The following is a 17,665-nucleotide window of genomic DNA, read 5'->3' on the forward strand; positions in this document are numbered from 1 at the left end:
GTATTTAACGACATTGACCTGCAAGTGCTTCAGAACTGTAGAGAAGGCAGGAGGACTCCGAAGCCGAAATGCTCCCCAAGAATAATCGGGGGGGGGGGGGGGATAATTGCTTGTTTGGCAAGAATTGGAGCAGAAGTCCATGCTAATGGCCAATCTTTTGATAAGATAGCTTCACTATAAGAGGCTAGTACCCTTTTACCCCCTTTCTTGCCACCAATACATGGAAAGCCTTTTTCTGCAGGCACAAATACAATCTTTCCGATCTTTTGGCAAAAATCAGTATTATACAAAGTAGCGAAATTTGCCAAAATCACATTTACAACAGATTCTGCCATAGACCATAACTCAAAGGGAATTTCATTTTTTCTGTCTGACAAGTCTCCATTGAAGTCATCATGATTTTCTGAAGATGACATCACATCATGTCCCATTGTTTCTATTTTCATCGCACACTGTACTATCATATCAGCCTCTGTGGATGTTCGAAGACCCCCTTTTCTGAGTATAGCAAGCCAACCATCTGCCATTAACCTTTCACCAGGGAACTTATTTCTCTCCCCAGAAAATACTACGTTAAAGATTTTGCTCGATTTTACAATTCAAACAAAATCTCGGAGGCTACTGACATAGGCATCTCAAATGGGCCTACTGAATAAGGTACCCGAGGATATTTGGAGACCCACGACCCGAAGCTTTCAAGACCGAGAAGCCCGGTGAACATTGATAAGGAATTTAGAGTTATATTAGGAATCACGAGTCACGTAAGCATACGGGAAAAACTCGGATGGTCTCCCAGAACTTGTAACTTGTACGACACGAAATCCCCCGGCTCTCCCTCCTATATAAAGGGGAGCCGAGGGGAGGAGAGAGAATCAAATCTATTGTCAACATAACCCTAGTTTTCTTAGTCGAGCATCTTTTCGGCTGAACCTTCGAGATCTACTGCGCTCTCGGCCTTCTCTGCTTCCACCCCTGACCCTCCCTCTGCCGGCACCAGCCAGACCTAGGTCTGCGATGCGCCGTGCCTAGCTTGCCCGGCTTGTCCGGCAATTCCACCCTGCCTCCCCGAGGACTGCCCTTCGCTTCCACCGTGCGCCCCCACCACGCAGCAGCCCACCGCGCCGCCAGCCGACGCCGATGATGTCCCGTCCATCCCCATGCCATTCTTCCCCCTTGCACGGCCGCCCGCATCTAGCACAACCACGACGCAGGTATGCTGCGACTGCACATGCCCCCCTCCTCCGCTGTGCCTACCAAGGTTGTGCCCGCCGTCGCCGCCCTGCTTGACTTCGACCCCGGCCGGTGGCGGCGGCATGTCGGCCCATGGCGTCGAGGGACTTGTGTTCGGCATCATCGGGGTGCTCCTCTCAGCGATACTGGTGTGGGTCTACGTCATGGGCCGCGGCGGTGGTCGCCATCACGCGGACGGCCATCCGTGACCATCATCGTCGACATCGCCGCGCAGAGATCCACGACCTCTACCTCCTCGCTGATAGGGTCAGCAGGGCCGGTCCATATTAAATTTGGACATGGAACATGTTTAATAAATATAATTTACATTAATTTTTTACTTTTCTATAAGTTATTGTAGTATTACAATATTAATCTACCTAACTCATTATATAGTTACCATACTTAATTAAATATAAATATTACTCCCTCCAGATCAAAATAATTACCAAAAAATGAATGTATCTACATATTAAAACATGTTTAGATATATCCAATTTTGCACAATTACTTTGAACTTAATTGCCTTGTTTTTTCGTTGCAATTTACATTAATTATTGTACTTGCACTGGGCTAAATATTTGTATTTTGTATGAAAATTTTGTTAATTTCCGATTTACAGAAATTGGCAAATTAAATTGTACCATGCTTGATCTTTTGCATCTACATTATTTTTTATATAAATATATCTAATAATGCGTGCTAGATATAGCTACTGGGTATGTCCTAATAAATATCTTAATATGTATATTTTGAGTGTACCCTTATGTAAGAAAATATATAGAAACTTCTAACTTATAAATTTGGATGTTTGCTTGACTGTCTACCGGGTTTTTGTGGTCCGGTGTGTTTCCTAGGTTATAGTGGGTTCAATCATAATTCGACCAAGCCTGTCGTTTACCTTCAAAAAAACCGCACGAATGAGTAGATGGTGTGAATTCCCTTATTCCACCTTTTCTTCTCCGTGGCGTTTCCCTATGGTCAGTGGCCTCCAAAAATACCTAGTGGAACATGGGTGTAGACGCACCCATTTATTCAAAATTGGAAAAATGCCATTTAAAAGTTTTAAAAATAATTAAAATAAATTTTTGCATGTACATATTATCTTGATACTTACTCGTGCCAACTCTAGATTGTACGCAACGTACATAAAAATGAAAAGAATGAGTGAATGACACTATAATGATTGGATTTGTACTGCTAGAAGAAATACAAATTTCAATTTTCTCGTTTTTGTGTAGGCCTCATATGGTCGTACTTTTAGTTGATTATTGGCACGGGTAAGAATCAAGATAATATGCACATGCAAAATTTCAATTTAATTTTTTTACAGTACTTAAATGTTAATTTTTTTTTTTTGACTTTTTAAAAAGCCGGTGCACCTACACCCATGTGACCTGACCATGTCCACCAAATCTGTGTTGCAGTGGCCTCGCTGCTTATTCTGATTTATGTGTTGTGAATAAAAGAACTTAATGCCAGTATGTGACATGATCTGAACATTACTACTGTATATACATTCCGTTTGTTTCAGTGGACAAATCCTTCCTATGCGTAGTTACTAAGTTTACACATTTGCTCTATCCTCTGTGTGTTGCACGCACATTCATTCTCTGAACTCGTTTCTTCTTACAAGAACCTGAACAAAGCCAGCCACGGCGGCCCCGATGACGAACCAGGTCACACCGGCCAAGACGACCTGGAGCTCGAAGCTGTTGACCACTTCCACAGCAGCCGCGCCGCCGATGTGGTCCTCGATCAAGCCTCCGGCCATGTCCTCCCTGTTGTACCCGACAATCCCCGCGGCAACGATCCCCATCAGCAGCGGTGCCGTCAGGTCGATCCTAGCACGCCTCGTGGGCGCCCTCTCGCCAGTGGCTGGTCTACGGAGGCGCTCCCTCTTTGGCGGCCTGTCGGTCTGAGCGCCCGGTGTCGGGAACGATGCCGAAGACGGCAGGTTCAGCTGCGGGGTCCAGTACTCGTCCCGGCGGCGGGCGTGCACCGCCGACGCTGCCGTGCCTTCCGCTTTGCGCCGTGCGGCTGCCTCCTTGAGCCTCTCCGTCACGGGGTCGTCGGTGGCGGCTGAAGGCGGGGGCGACCGTGGTGGGGGCAACAGGCGGAGAGGGGCAGGGACGGCTGCGGCGGCGGCGGCGCCGGCCGGAGCTCTGAAGGGCCGCCAGTACCACCAGTTGGACAGGGACATGATGGTCTGGACCGCCGATGTCCTCGACTGCCGGGCTACCTCTGACTCCTGCACGCACCATCGACGAAATTAGCAAACAGAGCTTGGCTCTGGTGGTTAGGTTCCTTGTGGTGGAACCAACCCACCCAGGTTCAAGTCCTAGACTTGACATGGGTGTTTGCATTTACCTGGATTTATTCCAGGATTTAACCGGCGCTATGCTTTCAGTGGTAGGTGACGTGCCCGTCAACAGCGAGGCGCCAGTGGTGACTTCGTCAACCTCAAGATATGTCGGCTCAGTCCCTCGGAGGTGCTCATAGGGGTGTTTGTACGTGCGTGTTTGTGAGCGTCTGCGTTGTACTGTGTTCTCAAAAAAAAAAAAAAAAAAAAAAAAAAAAGAAATTAGCTGAGCTGAACGTGTGCAGAGCAGTGGCAATTGGCACTATGTCAGTAGTGGATCAGGCACGACACGAGGCAGCTAGGACTGGGTGAATTTACCTCGGATTGCCTCGTGGTGGACCTCTGCTCCATCTCCTGGAACCTCGCCTTGAACTTGCTGACCTCGGCGAATATGTCCGGCGACCCCGCCGCGTTGGCCTGAGAGAACCGGACTAGCGTACCAGCGTACCCTGCAGTTCCCCGCCTCCCTAAACCTAGCCGCCTCCATCCGCTCCCCCAGGGCGCCGCGATTAGTGCGTCCCTCGCCGGTGAGCAACGACGGCCGGTGACCGGGCTCACCAAGGACCACCAGACCACCTCGTCTTCATGCACGCTCGCCGCCGTCTTCAGCTATGTCGAGCGTGGCCGCATCACGAGCCCTCCCTCCTCTCCCATACTATGGGCATGTGCGAATGCGATGCGATCGCGCGTGTGAGAGTATATGCTCCGAAATTCGAGTGTACTTCAATCTATATTCTTACAATTTTGAATTATTTGTTGGTCACAGGTAGGATCCCAGAACGCACTATCTATGAATGAAGCCCCTGAAGCTTTCTTTGTCCTTGCGTCAGTGCAAGCTCTCCCGGCCGCTCTGGACGAAGGAGCCTCTGGGTTACCACCACCGCTGCTGTTGCAGTGTTTTTGATTCCCCTTCACCGAGGCTGCTCACTCTACCCAACCTTCTCCGCACGGATCCCTCGATTGCAGACACCTCAAAGGTTTCTGCTATGTCCTCTAAGCCTATTTCTTGCATGCAGGAGTAAATTTCTTCTTGTGTTTCGTATGTGAGGTAAAGGATCTTGATGTGTGGAGATGGTTAGGACTTCACTAGATACAAGTGTGAGATCAAGACTCGTTCGTAAATTGGTCAGAATTTGTCAATATGCATTGTCTGCTGTATGTTTTGTCCTAGTTTGAGGGCATCTCCAACTGAAACATACTTTTACTTTGCCATGTCGTACAAGTAAATTGAAGTTCGAATGATGAACATATTACTCTTCAATTTTATAGTTGGCAACATCTATATGGTATAGCAGATAGAATGTGTTAGATGGGAGTTCAGAGTTGCATTATGTGGTAAACTATTGTCCTTGTAAACTATATAAATTTAGCACTTATTTATTATTCGTGGACAGAGGGTTAGAATCAGACTAACCTAATTTTCCTTTCTTGTAACCTAATTTTTCATGGAGTTAAATTGAGGTCTAGTTCTTTAACCAGAATTATATACGAATGAAGTTATCCCCTTCTTTTAATAGCCATGACCGGTGTACTTTAAAATATAAATTGTTAACTTGTTTACAAATTCTAATTTCTTTAATGTGACTACCTAACTTTATTGTATGCACGCTTGACAGTTTACAAGACTGGGTTAATATATATATATATAGAACATGAACTTGCAGATTGATATATTCTACAAAACTGAGGTTGACAACTTGACGTAGTTTTTTTTTTTTTGACAGAATACGACACTTTATTGATTAACTCATATCAATACAAAGGGTCTTCCGGATGCAAGCCGGAGCATAATTGGAAATAAAACCTAAAGACGCTAGATTATAGGGTCTAGCTAAGATGTGTGCCGCTTCATTCAGAGAGCGTTTAACATGCCGAAAAGATGCAACAGATAAGTAAATATTTGGGAAAAAGCAGAAAAGTTGTGTACCCGTTCAATCGTCGTTTCCTTCCGCGCAAGCATCCCTTAAGGAAAAAAGGCAAGCATTTCGATGGCGAGGCAGACCGCCGTCCGAAGCCTGTCCCCCGTAGTGGTGCTGATATATTTGACATGGTCAAGGATTTAAATGTTATCTTTGGAAAGGGTCCAGGCAGTCGACCTGTTCCGAAAGACGATGACGGACACGCGCCCATGTGGAAGAAGAAATCTATTTTCTGGGAGCTAGAATATTGGAAAGTCCTGGAAGTCCGCTCTGCAATCGACGTGATGCACCTGACCAAGAATCTTTGTGTGAATATTCTAGGTTTTCTGGGCGTGTATGGAAAGACAAAAGATACAACAGAAGCACGGGAGGACCAGGAACTTCATAAAGGACGAAACGGCAATCATCCAGGGCAGTTTGTAGGGCCTGCCAGCTATGCTCTTACCAAACAAGAGAAGGAGATCTTTTTTGAAGCCCTATTCAGTATCAAGGTTCCGTCTGGTTTCTCGTCGAATATAAAGGGGATAGTAAATATGAAGGAGAAAAAATTCCAGAACCTGAAGTCCCATGACTGTCACGTGCTTATGACACAATTGCTTCCGATTGCATTGAGGGGACTTCTACCAGAAAATGTTCGACTAGCCATTGTGAAGATATGTGCATTCCTGAACGCAATTTCTCAGAAGGTAATGGATCCAGAAACTTTGTCAGGATTACAGGAAGATGTGGTCCAATGTCTTGTCAGCTTCGAGTTGTTGTTCCCACCATCCTTCTTCAATATTATGACGCACCTCCTCGTTCACCTAGTTGAAGAGATTAGAATTCTCGGTCCTGTATTTCTACACAATATGTTCCCCTTCGAGAGGTTTATGGGAGTCTTAAAGAAATATGTTCATAACCGAGCTAGGCCGGAAGGAAGTATCTCAAAGGGCTACGGAACTGAGGAGGTCATTGAGTTTTGTGTTGACTTTCTTCCTGACCTTAAGCCGATTGGTGTTCCTGAATCTCGGTATGAGGGAGGCTGACTGAAAAGGCACACTAGGAAGGAAAGCAACGGTGTGGAGGGACAAGATTTCTTTCAATCAAGCACACTACACAGTTCTATACAATTCCAGCTTGGTGGCTCCGTACATCGAGAAACATAAGAATGTTTTACGAGAAATAAACCCGGGCCAGCCCGAGTCCTTGGTTACACGTCAACACATGAATACCTTCGGCAGTTGGTTGCAAAGACATCTCATTAATGACCCATCTGCGGTGGAGCAGCTGTACTTGTTGGCCAGGTTACCATCTTCAAACATATGTACATTCCAAGGGTACGAGATAAATGAGAATACATTTTACACGATCGACCAAGATAAAAAGAGCACCAACCAAAACAGCGGTGTCCGCTTCGATGCAACAGACGAGAATGGGCAGACCACCACATATTATGGATACATAGAGGAGATATGGGAACTTGACTATGGTCCCACTTTTAAGGTCCCTTTGTTTCGGTGCAAATGGGTGAAGCTCAGCGCTATACATATTGACGATAAGTACGGTATGATAACAGTGGATCCCAACAATCTTGCGTACCTGGACGAGCCTTTTGTCCTAGCCAGCGAGGTGGCTCAAGTTTTCTACGTGAAGGACATGTCTAGCAAATCAAGAAAAAGAAATCAACAAAAGAATACATCAACCGAGGAGCCAAAGCGCCACATAGTTCTTTCGGGGAAAAGAAACATCGTGGGAGTGGATGACAAGACAGACATGTCAGAAGATTATAATAAGTTTAAAGAAATTCCGCCCTTCACGGTGAAAATTGACCCAAGCATCTTGCTAAATGATGAAGATTCTCCATGGCTACGGCGTAGAAGATCACAACACTAGATGGCGATGTAATAATGTATTCTTCATATATAGTTCCCAAGACAATCTCTACATTTGTGTAATAATGAGAACCCTTTCCCCAACACTGTTAGAGGAGACGGAGTCTTTCACGGGCTTGCATGGAAATTTTTCCGAGGAGCAGCTTCCGAAGATGTCGTAGGGCGTGTGCACCAACGACATCTTTGAGAAGCTGCGCCACGGGAGATTTCCCAACCCTTTCCTTCATCCATGGGAATGAAACTGTGCTTGGCTTGTTGATCTGCTTGGCAAGGCGTATCGATGCTCCTTTTATAGGCACGGCACCGCTTCTACTTTGTCTTATTCCTTCGACAGGCCGTCGTGCGCTACATGCTTTATCTCATCGAGCAGTGCGTCCACCCACGCGTCCTTATCCTGCCGACACCTTTAGTCGCGGTTGCAGCCACCAACCGTGACAAAAGGTTACCGACACATCCTTATCCTGCCGACAGCTTTAGTCGCGGTTGCAGCCACCAACCGTGACAAAAGGTTACCGACACATCCTTATTATCCTGCCGATAGCTTTAGTCGCGGTTGCAGCCACCAACCGTGACAAAAGGCCCTCCTAGATAAGCCTCCCCCAGTCTTTTGTCGCGGTTTGAGCCTCCACCCGGGATGAAAGTTTCGCGCGCCACTTCGTTCCCGCCTATTTTCTTCCCGCATTCTCGCCATTTTTCCACTATATATATGTAGGCTTGGACTCATATCTGCAAACCTCATCACTCTCTCACATGGCTTCCATCGTATGTCTAACACCCCGGGAGGCGGAGGCGCTTTGCGCCTCGAACTACCCCTGCCCGCCCGGCTACCGCGTCCCGACCGGCTGGTTGCTGAGCGTCGGAGGCGTACCGGTCCCTCCTATCCCTCTTGGTGTGCCACGCGAGATGGCCATCACGAACCACTACTATTTCGAGCTCACGCCTGAGCAGCGGAGGAATCCCCAGTGGCATCCCGACTACAGCCCGACTTGGGACAGCTTCTTCATCAATCGGCGTGAGAGGGCGGTTGCCAGGTACGAGGAGGACGGCCCGCCTCCTTCGAACTTCAACGAGGCCGGCCGTCGGATGTGGTGGCGCGGCCGGACTCTCCAGAGCGTCCTGGCCTATCGTGGCCCCCGCCTGCGCTACCCTCAATCCCAGCCCACGCGTGCTCACCCGCCGAGGTTGGACAACCGCGACCCCGATGCTAGCGACGATGACGTCGGTGACTATGATGACTACAGTGGCGAGTATTATAGGGCTAGGCACGACTATGATTGAATGGCTCAAACATTCGAATCTGGCCATGTATCTTAATTTTTAGTTGAGCTCTGTACTTTAATTTCAGTTCAGTCGTAATAAATTTCGTGTCAACCACTTTATTGAACAAACAACCGTCAACGACTTTATAAACTAAATTTAAACTAATAGAACCGACAACGACTTTATTGAAATTACAATAAAATAGATAAATTACTAGTCTAGTCTCAGTCATCGTCGGAGGTTGTCTCCGTCCAAATGTCATCCCACCGAGGGTCGTCTTCGGTCCAAGTTGTATTCGGGTTCTCGAGCTCGAAGTTGGCGACGGCCCGACGGTGGCGCCTGTTGGACCTGCGTTGTGCCCTAAGGATAGCGAAGAACGCGTCGGTGTTCTCGACGTCGTTGGGGAACTGCGCCCTCCACTGGCGCATCAACTGCTCGTCGTGCTCGGCGATGGCGATCTTGCGCTGCACCTGGCGGTGCCGTCGACGGTCCTCGTCGTCGACGAGGCACGGCGGTGGCGCGAGGAACTCTGCCTCCTCTAGCGATTCAACATCCGGGAAGTTCATGTCGCGCCGTGGCCGCCGAAAACGCCACGCCGCCGCGTCGTAAGCGCGCGCCGCCAGCTCCGGCGTGTTGTACGTGCCGAGGGTGAGGCGGAAGCCACCGGCGCGTATCTCGGCGTAGAACCTACCGCTCGGACGCACTCGAACGCCACGGAAACCGGACGCCCCTCGACGACGTGGAGGCATCCCGGAGATGAATGAGCGGAGGAGGCGGTGGCGACGTGTGGTTGCACCCGCACTCGTCGCTATATATAGCGCACGCGGGGCATGGCACGTGTAAGTCACGGCTACACACGTCGCACGCCGGCGTCGACGGGTGAGGCACGTGGAAGCGGTGGCCACACGTCGCACGACGGCGTCGGCGGGTGAGGCACGTGGAAGCGGTGGCCACACGTCGCGCGACGGTGTCGACGGGTGAGGCACGTGGAAGCGGTGGCCACACGTCGCACGACGGCGTCGACGGGACGCGACACGTGGCACGGGGACGCGACACGTGTGGCACGGCGGCGGTGCACAGGGGTGAAACATACCCGACTATCAACGTTTCATATGACGCGAGATGCAAAAAGGTATATGGATGTTCATTACCTTTTTCTGATCAATATTCATATATAAAACATTTGTATTTGAGTTACCATTCAAAAGTTATTGAAATAATGGTTTTTTTAATTTAAAATACAAAAAATAAAGGGTGAAGAGGCTCTAGATGGACTGATCCGTGGCACAGCCCATCCAACGGCTCTAGGCCGTTGGATTCAAACGGCCAGAGCCGTTGGATGGGCTGTGCCGCGGATCAGCTCCAAAGGCCTTTTGTCGCGGGTGGGGCTTGACCCGCGACAAAGACCCCCTTTTGTCGCGGGTGGGGGCTTGACCCGCGACAAAGGGGGGTCTTTTGTCGCGGGTCAAGCCCCCACCCGCGACAAAAGGGGTGGGTATAAGAGCGCGGAGCCGCGGGCGGAGCCGCCACCCGCGACTCCCGGAGGCCAACACTTAGCCGTTTTTGCGCCGCCAGGCTGCCAAAATTGGCCGCGCCGCCGCCGTCTTCTCGCCTCCGGCCGCCGCCCTGCGCCGCCCCCGCCTCTTCCTCTCGGGCCGCCGCCGTTCCTCTGCCGCCTCTCGCGCCGCGCCTCGGCCGCCGCTGCGCTTCTCCTCTCTGCGCCGCGCCGCGCCTCGGCCGCCACCTGCGCGTCGTCCTCGGGCCGCCGCCGCGCCCGGCCGCCACCTGCGCGTCGTCCTCGGGCCGCCGCCGCCGCTGTCTAGCCCGAGGTAGCGCCGCCGCGCCTGCTCGCGGGCGCCCTGGTTTTCATTTTTTTTTTCATTTTTTTTACTTAATTGTGTTAATTAGTTATTAATTAGTTAGTATGTAATTAGTTAGTAATGTACTTAGTTAGTTTAGTTAGTATGTAATTAGTTAGTATATAATGTTTAGTTAGTATGTAATTAGTTCGTATGTAATTAGTTTAGTTAGTATATAATTAGTTTAGTTAGTATGTAATTAGTTAGTATGTAATTAGTTTGTATGTAATTAGTTAGTTTAGTTAGTATGTAATTAGTTAGTTTAGTTAGTTTAGTATGTAATGTAATTAGTTAGTTTAGTTAGTATGTAATTAGTTAGTATGTAATTGATTAGTTTTAGGTTGAAAAATGTTTAGTATATGTATTTACGGGTTTTTAGTATATGTATTTGCTTTATGGGTTTAGTTTGTGCCGACACCCTCTCTCCACCGACACCGACACCCTCTCTCGCAAACCGACACCCTCTCTCTCTCGCAAACTAGCGTCGCCGACACCCTCTCTCTCTCGCAAACACGCGTCGCCGACACACTCTCCCTCTCGCAAACACGCGTCGCCGACACCATCTCCCTCTCGCAAACACGCGTCGCCGACACCCTCTCCCTCTCTCTGGCAAACACGCGTCGCCGACACACTCTCCCTCTCGCAAACACGCGTCGTCGACACCATCTCCCTCTCGCAAACACGCGTCGCCGACACCCTCTCCCTCTCGCAAACACGCGTCGCCAACACCCTCTCCCTCTCGCAAACACGCGTCGCCGACACCCTCTCCCTCTCGCAAACACGTGTCGCCGATTAGGGTTAGGGTTTGGTTTGTGTTTGATTAGGGTTAGGGTTTGGTTTGTGTTTGATTAGGGTTAGGGTTTGGTTTGTGTTTGATTAGGGTTAGGGTTAGAACATGTACTTATCGATTTAATTCTTTTGCAGAAACAATGGATCCATTCGAACGGGACTTGGAACAGGAAGACATGTTCGCGGACATAATCCGCGATGGTACAGAAGCCGACCGAGAAGACCGCGGCTCCGGTGATGGAGAAGCCCGCGGCTCCGGTCATGGAGAAGCCGACGGCTCCGGTGACGGAGAAGCCGACGACGGCTCCGGTGACGGAGAAGCCGACGACGGCTCCGGTGACGGAGAAGCCGACGGCTCCGGTCATGACGAGGTATTAATGGAATTCTATATGTACATATGTATTGAGGCATTAGTATAGAGGCATTAATGCAATTCTATATGTATTCTCTTAGGCCTCCGAAGATAAGATAGAGAAACGAGGCCCGGCAAAGAAGTTGACCAAAAAAGACCACTTCACAATTGAAGCTATATCACCGGAAGGCCAACCGGTGGTACCCGAGAATGTCGGAGTGAAGTTCAAAAATCAGTGCGGAGTTGTGGTTAGAGATCGTATCCCGATCACTGTCAGAGAATGGAACAAGACCAAGAATGTGTCCGAAAATCAGGTTGCCGATAGGTACAAAGACACACTTTTCAGAGACCTCATGGCACATTTCACTTTGCCAGATTTGGGATCGGAGTCTGAGAATGCTAAGCAGCGGGCGCTAGTGAAGAAATGGGCTCTTAAGAAGATGGGGGAACTTTTCCGGGCGTATAAGAACCGGTTATGGAAAAATTATAAGAAAGACAAGAAGCCTCCATTATTCGAGAACTACCTAGCGAAGCAGGAGCATAACTGGGAAGAATTTGTGAGGTACAAAGAATCAGAGGAGGCTGTGAACCTGTCAACGAAAAACAAGAAGAATGCAAGCGAGAAGAAATATCACCATCATACGGGGCGAGGGGGCTACGGAAGAGCCATGCCTAAGTGGGATGCACAAGAGGCTGAGATGGAGCTGAACGGGATCACTCCAGAACCCACGCGAGAAGGATGGGACACTAGGGCTCGAAATTGGTTCCTCGCGCATGGCTGTGAGTATGACATGAAGACAGGGAACATTGTTGAAAGTGACACCAGGGTTAGGGTACCCAGGCAAAAATGGATTGAAGTGACGACAGATATAAAGGCGGGAAAACTAAAGTTTGCTCCCGATAGAGAGAAAGACTTGCTGACGCTTGTCCTCGGTAATCCTGAGAAGGGAGGACGAACAAGAGGCTTCGGCCCTAGTGTTCCGTGGTCGCTTGGGTTTCCGGCCGACGCAGAGACTTATAGAAGCCGAGCGAGAGCTAAACAACGCCAGCTGGAGGTGCAGAATGACCGGATGGCCGAGTTCCAACGCCGACTTGACCAGCAGCAGCGGGAGCTTCAGCAGCAGCAATGGAGATAAATGAACTAAAAGGACAGCGCCCGCCAGATAATACCGCTGACATATCTCAGCGATGAGACAGCAGCGTGGCCGACTCGGAGGCCCCTCCTACACGGATGATGATAGATGTCGGTCCTGGCGACCCCTTGGATGGAATCAAGGAGCAAACACCTTGTGATCTCCATGAGGTGTTCAGGAAGGTTTCTGTTAAGGTGGCGGTCGGCTATGTCTTACCGGCATTTGGACCTGAAGGTGAGCCGGCAACATGGCATGGCAATCCGATTCCAGCTGGCTATGCTCGTGTCGGGGTGGATTCAGTTGTCCCGTCGTGGGAGACATTGGAGCTCGATATCCCTGGAGGTGATGGGGGCTTACACTCGAGAGGTTCTCGGGAGAAATCATTCTCCGGGAAAAGAAGAACATCAGGCTGCCAGGCTGGGTAGCACCTAGTACCGGTCGTCCCGAGGTCACCATCACCTCCAGGTGATCGCAGGCCACCATCACCTCCTCCTACTGATCACATGTCGCCACCATCACCCCGTGGGTACGACGTCGACCACGACATCGGTAGTCCATCTCCATCTCCAGCGCCGCCGCCTCCGCCCACTAAGACTCGGAATGCACCCAGCCGGAAGCGTTTCAAGAGTCCTGTCCGCAAGAAGTCGCCCCTCCCAAAAGTACCAAAGGTTCCTCCCCCCCGTCCTTACGATCGTACCCCGGAGGAAAATGATGCCATTGTTAAGAAATACAATTATGATTTTTTTCATAAGCCAAAACCTCCAGCGCCAGAGCCATACACAGAGAAGCAAATAGAATATGCTACTAGTTTTCTGAACACACCATCGCAGTATGAGTTACACGAGAAGAAGGATGACTATACACGCACTCTTGCGAAGGTAATTGACCAAAAGAAGGATGAAAAGGCTAAGGAGAAGGACATTGCTGGCACGAGCAAATCATCAGCTAGAAGTGCAGATGAGAAAAAGTCAAGTTCAACAAGTGCACCCCTCAAGGCCAAGCAAACGACAAAAGGCAAAAAGAGAACTCAGCCCAAACAATCGATCCCAGCACTCAAAGTGCTTAATGTTCCCAAGCTGTACCAGGAACATCATGGTGGTATCGATATGGAAGAAGCTGCAAGGCTAGCGGCTGCTTGTTCAGTTACCGTGGAGGAATTGCTGTCTGCAGCAGATGCTGCAATACCCACTGCTGATATAGCTCCTAAATTTGTCTACGGGGCCGACTTGGTCAGCAGAGAGCAGCTGCATAAACTGCCAACACATATGCGGAATTTGCATCAGTGGTACCTTGATGCATGCAAGGAGAACATAATGTACATCGTGGCGAGTATACCATGGGAATATTACTACCGAAAGGAGGAGATCCATATTGAGATGAATGAACTCTGGCAGTTATTCAATCTAGAAGCTCTCGACAAATCTCTCATGAGTTGCTATTGCTTGTAAGTTGTTAACTACATATAAGTTCATTTTCATTCAGTTCATGTTCGTTTTCATTGCATATATATACTCATTATATCTTATGGGTTCTCTTATGCAGACTGAAGATCAGTGAATGCAAAAGTAATAATATTATCAATGTTGGGTTTGTTGACCCAGATAAAATACATGTTGAAACGGTGAAGCATAAACGCGAAGAAACGGGGGGAAACCTACTAAGGTTTTTGGGGGAGCAATATTTCTGTGATTCAATATTGTTTCCTTACAACTACGAGTGAGAGTCTTAATGATCTTTTATGCACATTCAATTTTTCTTACTCGATGTTAAGTGTAATTCCTGACGTATATGCATAACATGTGCAGCTTCCACTGGATTCTGCTAGACATTCAACCTGATAAGGGAATAGTTGAAGTAAAAGACCCACTGAGTAGAGGCCTGGACGGGTTCCAGGGACTTGCGAGTTGCTCCAAGTGTAATTTCCTTCATCGCCGCGCTTTATCTTTCGTGAGATATCAATTAATTATCCACTCATTCAATCATTCTTTTGCCTGGCAGGGCTTGGCAAGCTTTGAAGAATGTTCATAAGGAGATTACCTTTGCAAAGAAGCTAACATTTACTCCTGTACCGTGCCCCCAGCAGCCACAAGGGACGAATCTATGTGGATACTACGTTTGCGAGTTCATTCGCATGTTAACCACTGAGAAGCAGAACAAAAATAAATTCGACGTAAGCAATAACATTCACAACTTTATTTATTATCATCAATATTTCGTTATCAAGACTGATATAGTCATACTCATCTCATTTTCGTATATAGGTCGACTTCATGCGGAATGAGACTCCAACCAAAGGAACACGCACTAGGAATCGCGGAGGAACTGGCGAGACTTTTGGTTAGAGAAGTAATAAACAACAAAGGCTTGTTTAGTCCAAATAGATGCTCTACCTCCAAATAGACGGTCGTTAGTACCGTTTGTCGATCGTGAGCTCCATGTATATATGTAGGGAATCTACGAATATGTGTAAGGGGAATCGACTTCTGCTTCCAATATTTGTTTGATCGATCTATATATATATATAATGAATGAACGTGTACAACTTCTAGTAGCGTACAAATATATGCAACTTTTATTTTCGAACGAAAAAAATGAAATAACAGGCGGTCGGTGGCGGGGGGGAGGGGTGCTGCACCCCTCAAACCCTAAAGCAGCAGCGTTGTGCGCGCGCCACGTAGAGGGCCTTTTGTCGCGGGTGGTAATACCGCCCGCGACAAAAGGGCCTGTGCCCTGCGCGCCCCGCGGCTGCCACGTGGTGGACCTTATGTCGCGGGTCGTAAGCGACCCGGGATAAAAGGCCTCCCTTTTATCGCGCCTTGCTTGTCGCGGCTGGCCGCCCGCGACAAAAGGCCCTAACCACCCGGATCAAAAGGCCTGTTTTCCACTAGTGCATATCTGCTAGCTCCGTGAGTCAAAGAAGTTTGATGGAACACCGGCTGAAACCGGCTGATGCTGGTGTCTCCCCGGAAAAAAAACATGAGTATAGCTAGTCTTGTTTCATCCGTAAGTCATTTTCAGTAGGTGTAGGATTACCGCTGTCAAATTGTTGGCTCACATGCATGCTGCAGAGGCTAATTTTCAAAACTTATGACATGGAGTATTGCTTTCTCCGGACAGGGCCGGCCCATAGGGTGGGGCAGAGGGACACTCGCCCCGGGCCCTCAGTACCTATTAGGCCCTAACCTCAATATTTTTTTGCATATTTAATGTATTTGTATTTATATTTTTACTAGAAAATATAGATGTCTTAAGCTGCAGCATACTGTGCCTTTATTCTGACTCCTCTTACCAAAATAAATATTTTAACATTTACTCTCTAGGTCGTACGGTTTAGAATAATTTTAGAAAATATGGAAGACCGAAGCAGCATCTTACTATGTCTCTACTCCGACTCTTTTTAACAGAAAAAATACTTTAATATTTTTAAATAATTTCCCCGATGACACAATTTCTCTCTGGCCTTCCCAAATGCGTAGGACAACGCTGACACTACTAATTTTCTGTGATTAGTTCTATAGATACATATGTATATACACATGGAGTAGCTATTGGTAGAAATAGGAATCATGGAATACATATAGTTAGCTGATCAATATAAATAAATAGTTTCAAATATTTCCACCGAGAATCTGAAGACCATGGATCTTTCAAATGTAGATATTATTTAGTTTTCTAATGCATTACCCTAAAATTCTCTTGCGGAATACTAATATTTTTTAAGTATTTTGTGTGTGACCAAAGTTGCAAACTTGATGGTGATTGTTAAGGGTTCCAAAACACCCATCATGCTTAAACTTTGAGTACCATTTAAAATTTTATAGAAATAGATATATCTAAGGATATATCTAGAGTAGGGGGGCCATGGCCCCCTACCCTAGAAATCTTGGCCATTGTGAACAATGGGCCCATGGTGTTGTGTCGCCCTAGGGCCCCTGAAATCTATGGATTGGCCCCTAAAATCTATGGATCGGCCCGTGACGTAGGCCCACATGAGGATCGTGATAGGATCACCACGATGATGCCGAAGACTAGTCCCTCGACGCCATGGGCCGACATGCCGCCACCGCCGGCCGGGGTCGGAGTCCCTATGAAATTATAGGGCAGCGGCGTTGGGCAGAGCCTTGGCAGGCACGGCGGAGGAGTGGGGCAACTGCAGTCGCAGCATACCGGTGTCGTGATTGTGTTGGACGCGGGCGGCGGTGCTGGGACGGCGGTGTTGTCGCGGGGGTAGAACGGCATGGGGATGGACGGGGCATCGTCCTCGTCTTCGTCGGCGGGCGGCGCGGTGGGCTGCTGCGTGGCGGGGGTGCACGGTGGAAGCGAGGGACAGTCCTCGGGGAGGCAGGGTGGGATTGACGGACAGGCTGGGCAAGGTGGGCACAGCGCAGCGCAGACCTGGGTCTGGCCGGTGTCGGTAGAGGAAGGGTCAGGGGTGGAAGCGGAGAAGGCTGAGAGCGCGGAGAGGAAGATCATGAGCGAGATGAAGGACGGAGACCCACTTGTCGGCGGCCCCCATCGCTGCCCTCCAACAGGGCAGGATCAAGCAAGCAGCCGAGCAGGAGATGCTGCAAGCAGGAGCGAGCAAGGCTAGCCTATGCAGATGAGGGAGGGAAGATGGGAACTGCGAAGAGCGAGCGATGTAGCTAGCGCGTTGGCAAGCAATGGTTTAAATAGGCCGCAGGGGAGGCGGTCCAGGCGGAGGGGGTGGCCGGTCCATCGTCGGTCGTCGCCATGCGTCAGTACAAGTGCGAACGTACGGAGTGCACTGCTGGTCTACACTGTAGAGGTTAGCTAGTCCGGATCGGTTGCCGATACGTACGCCATGCCCAAAATGCATCTACTGCTAACTAGTGCGACTGCCGCTCCATCTGATGCGCGTTCAACGCGATG

The 17,665-nt window shown here is 48.9% G+C and overlaps 1 protein-coding gene across 1 annotated transcript; it reads right to left on the bottom strand.

Moving 5' to 3' along the window:
* Nucleotides 1–2,716: 2,716 nt before the first annotated feature.
* On the bottom strand, nt 2,717–17,014 carry LOC139835917 (chaperone protein dnaJ C76, chloroplastic-like). Its single transcript, XM_071825818.1, has 3 exons — nt 16,765–17,014; nt 3,911–4,041; nt 2,717–3,481 (listed from the first exon to the last, which is right to left on the bottom strand). The coding sequence occupies exons 1-3, from the start codon at nt 17,012–17,014 to the stop codon at nt 2,837–2,839; spliced, it is 1,026 nt and encodes a 341-aa protein (XP_071681919.1). The 3' UTR covers nt 2,717–2,836.
* Nucleotides 17,015–17,665: the final 651 nt, after the last annotated feature.

Source organism: Lolium perenne, chromosome 2, assembly GCF_019359855.2.
Source record: "Lolium perenne isolate Kyuss_39 chromosome 2, Kyuss_2.0, whole genome shotgun sequence".
In the NCBI taxonomy this organism is placed as follows: domain Eukaryota; kingdom Viridiplantae; phylum Streptophyta; class Magnoliopsida; order Poales; family Poaceae; genus Lolium; species Lolium perenne.

What these genes read in the sequence shown, in the direction of transcription:
- LOC139835917 (XM_071825818.1), bottom strand. Translation starts at nt 17,014, where the DNA reads ATGCCGTTCTACCCCCGCGACAACACCGCCGTCCCAGCACCGCCGCCC. An exon ending in GATCCTATCACGATCCTCAT is followed by an intron (nt 4,042 to 16,764) that starts GTGGGCCTACGT and finishes GGGGAACTGCAG; the next exon opens with GGTACGCTGGTACGCTAGTC. An exon ending in CCACCACGAGGCAATCCGAG is followed by an intron (nt 3,482 to 3,910) that starts GTAAATTCACCC and finishes TGGTGCGTGCAG; the next exon opens with GAGTCAGAGGTAGCCCGGCA.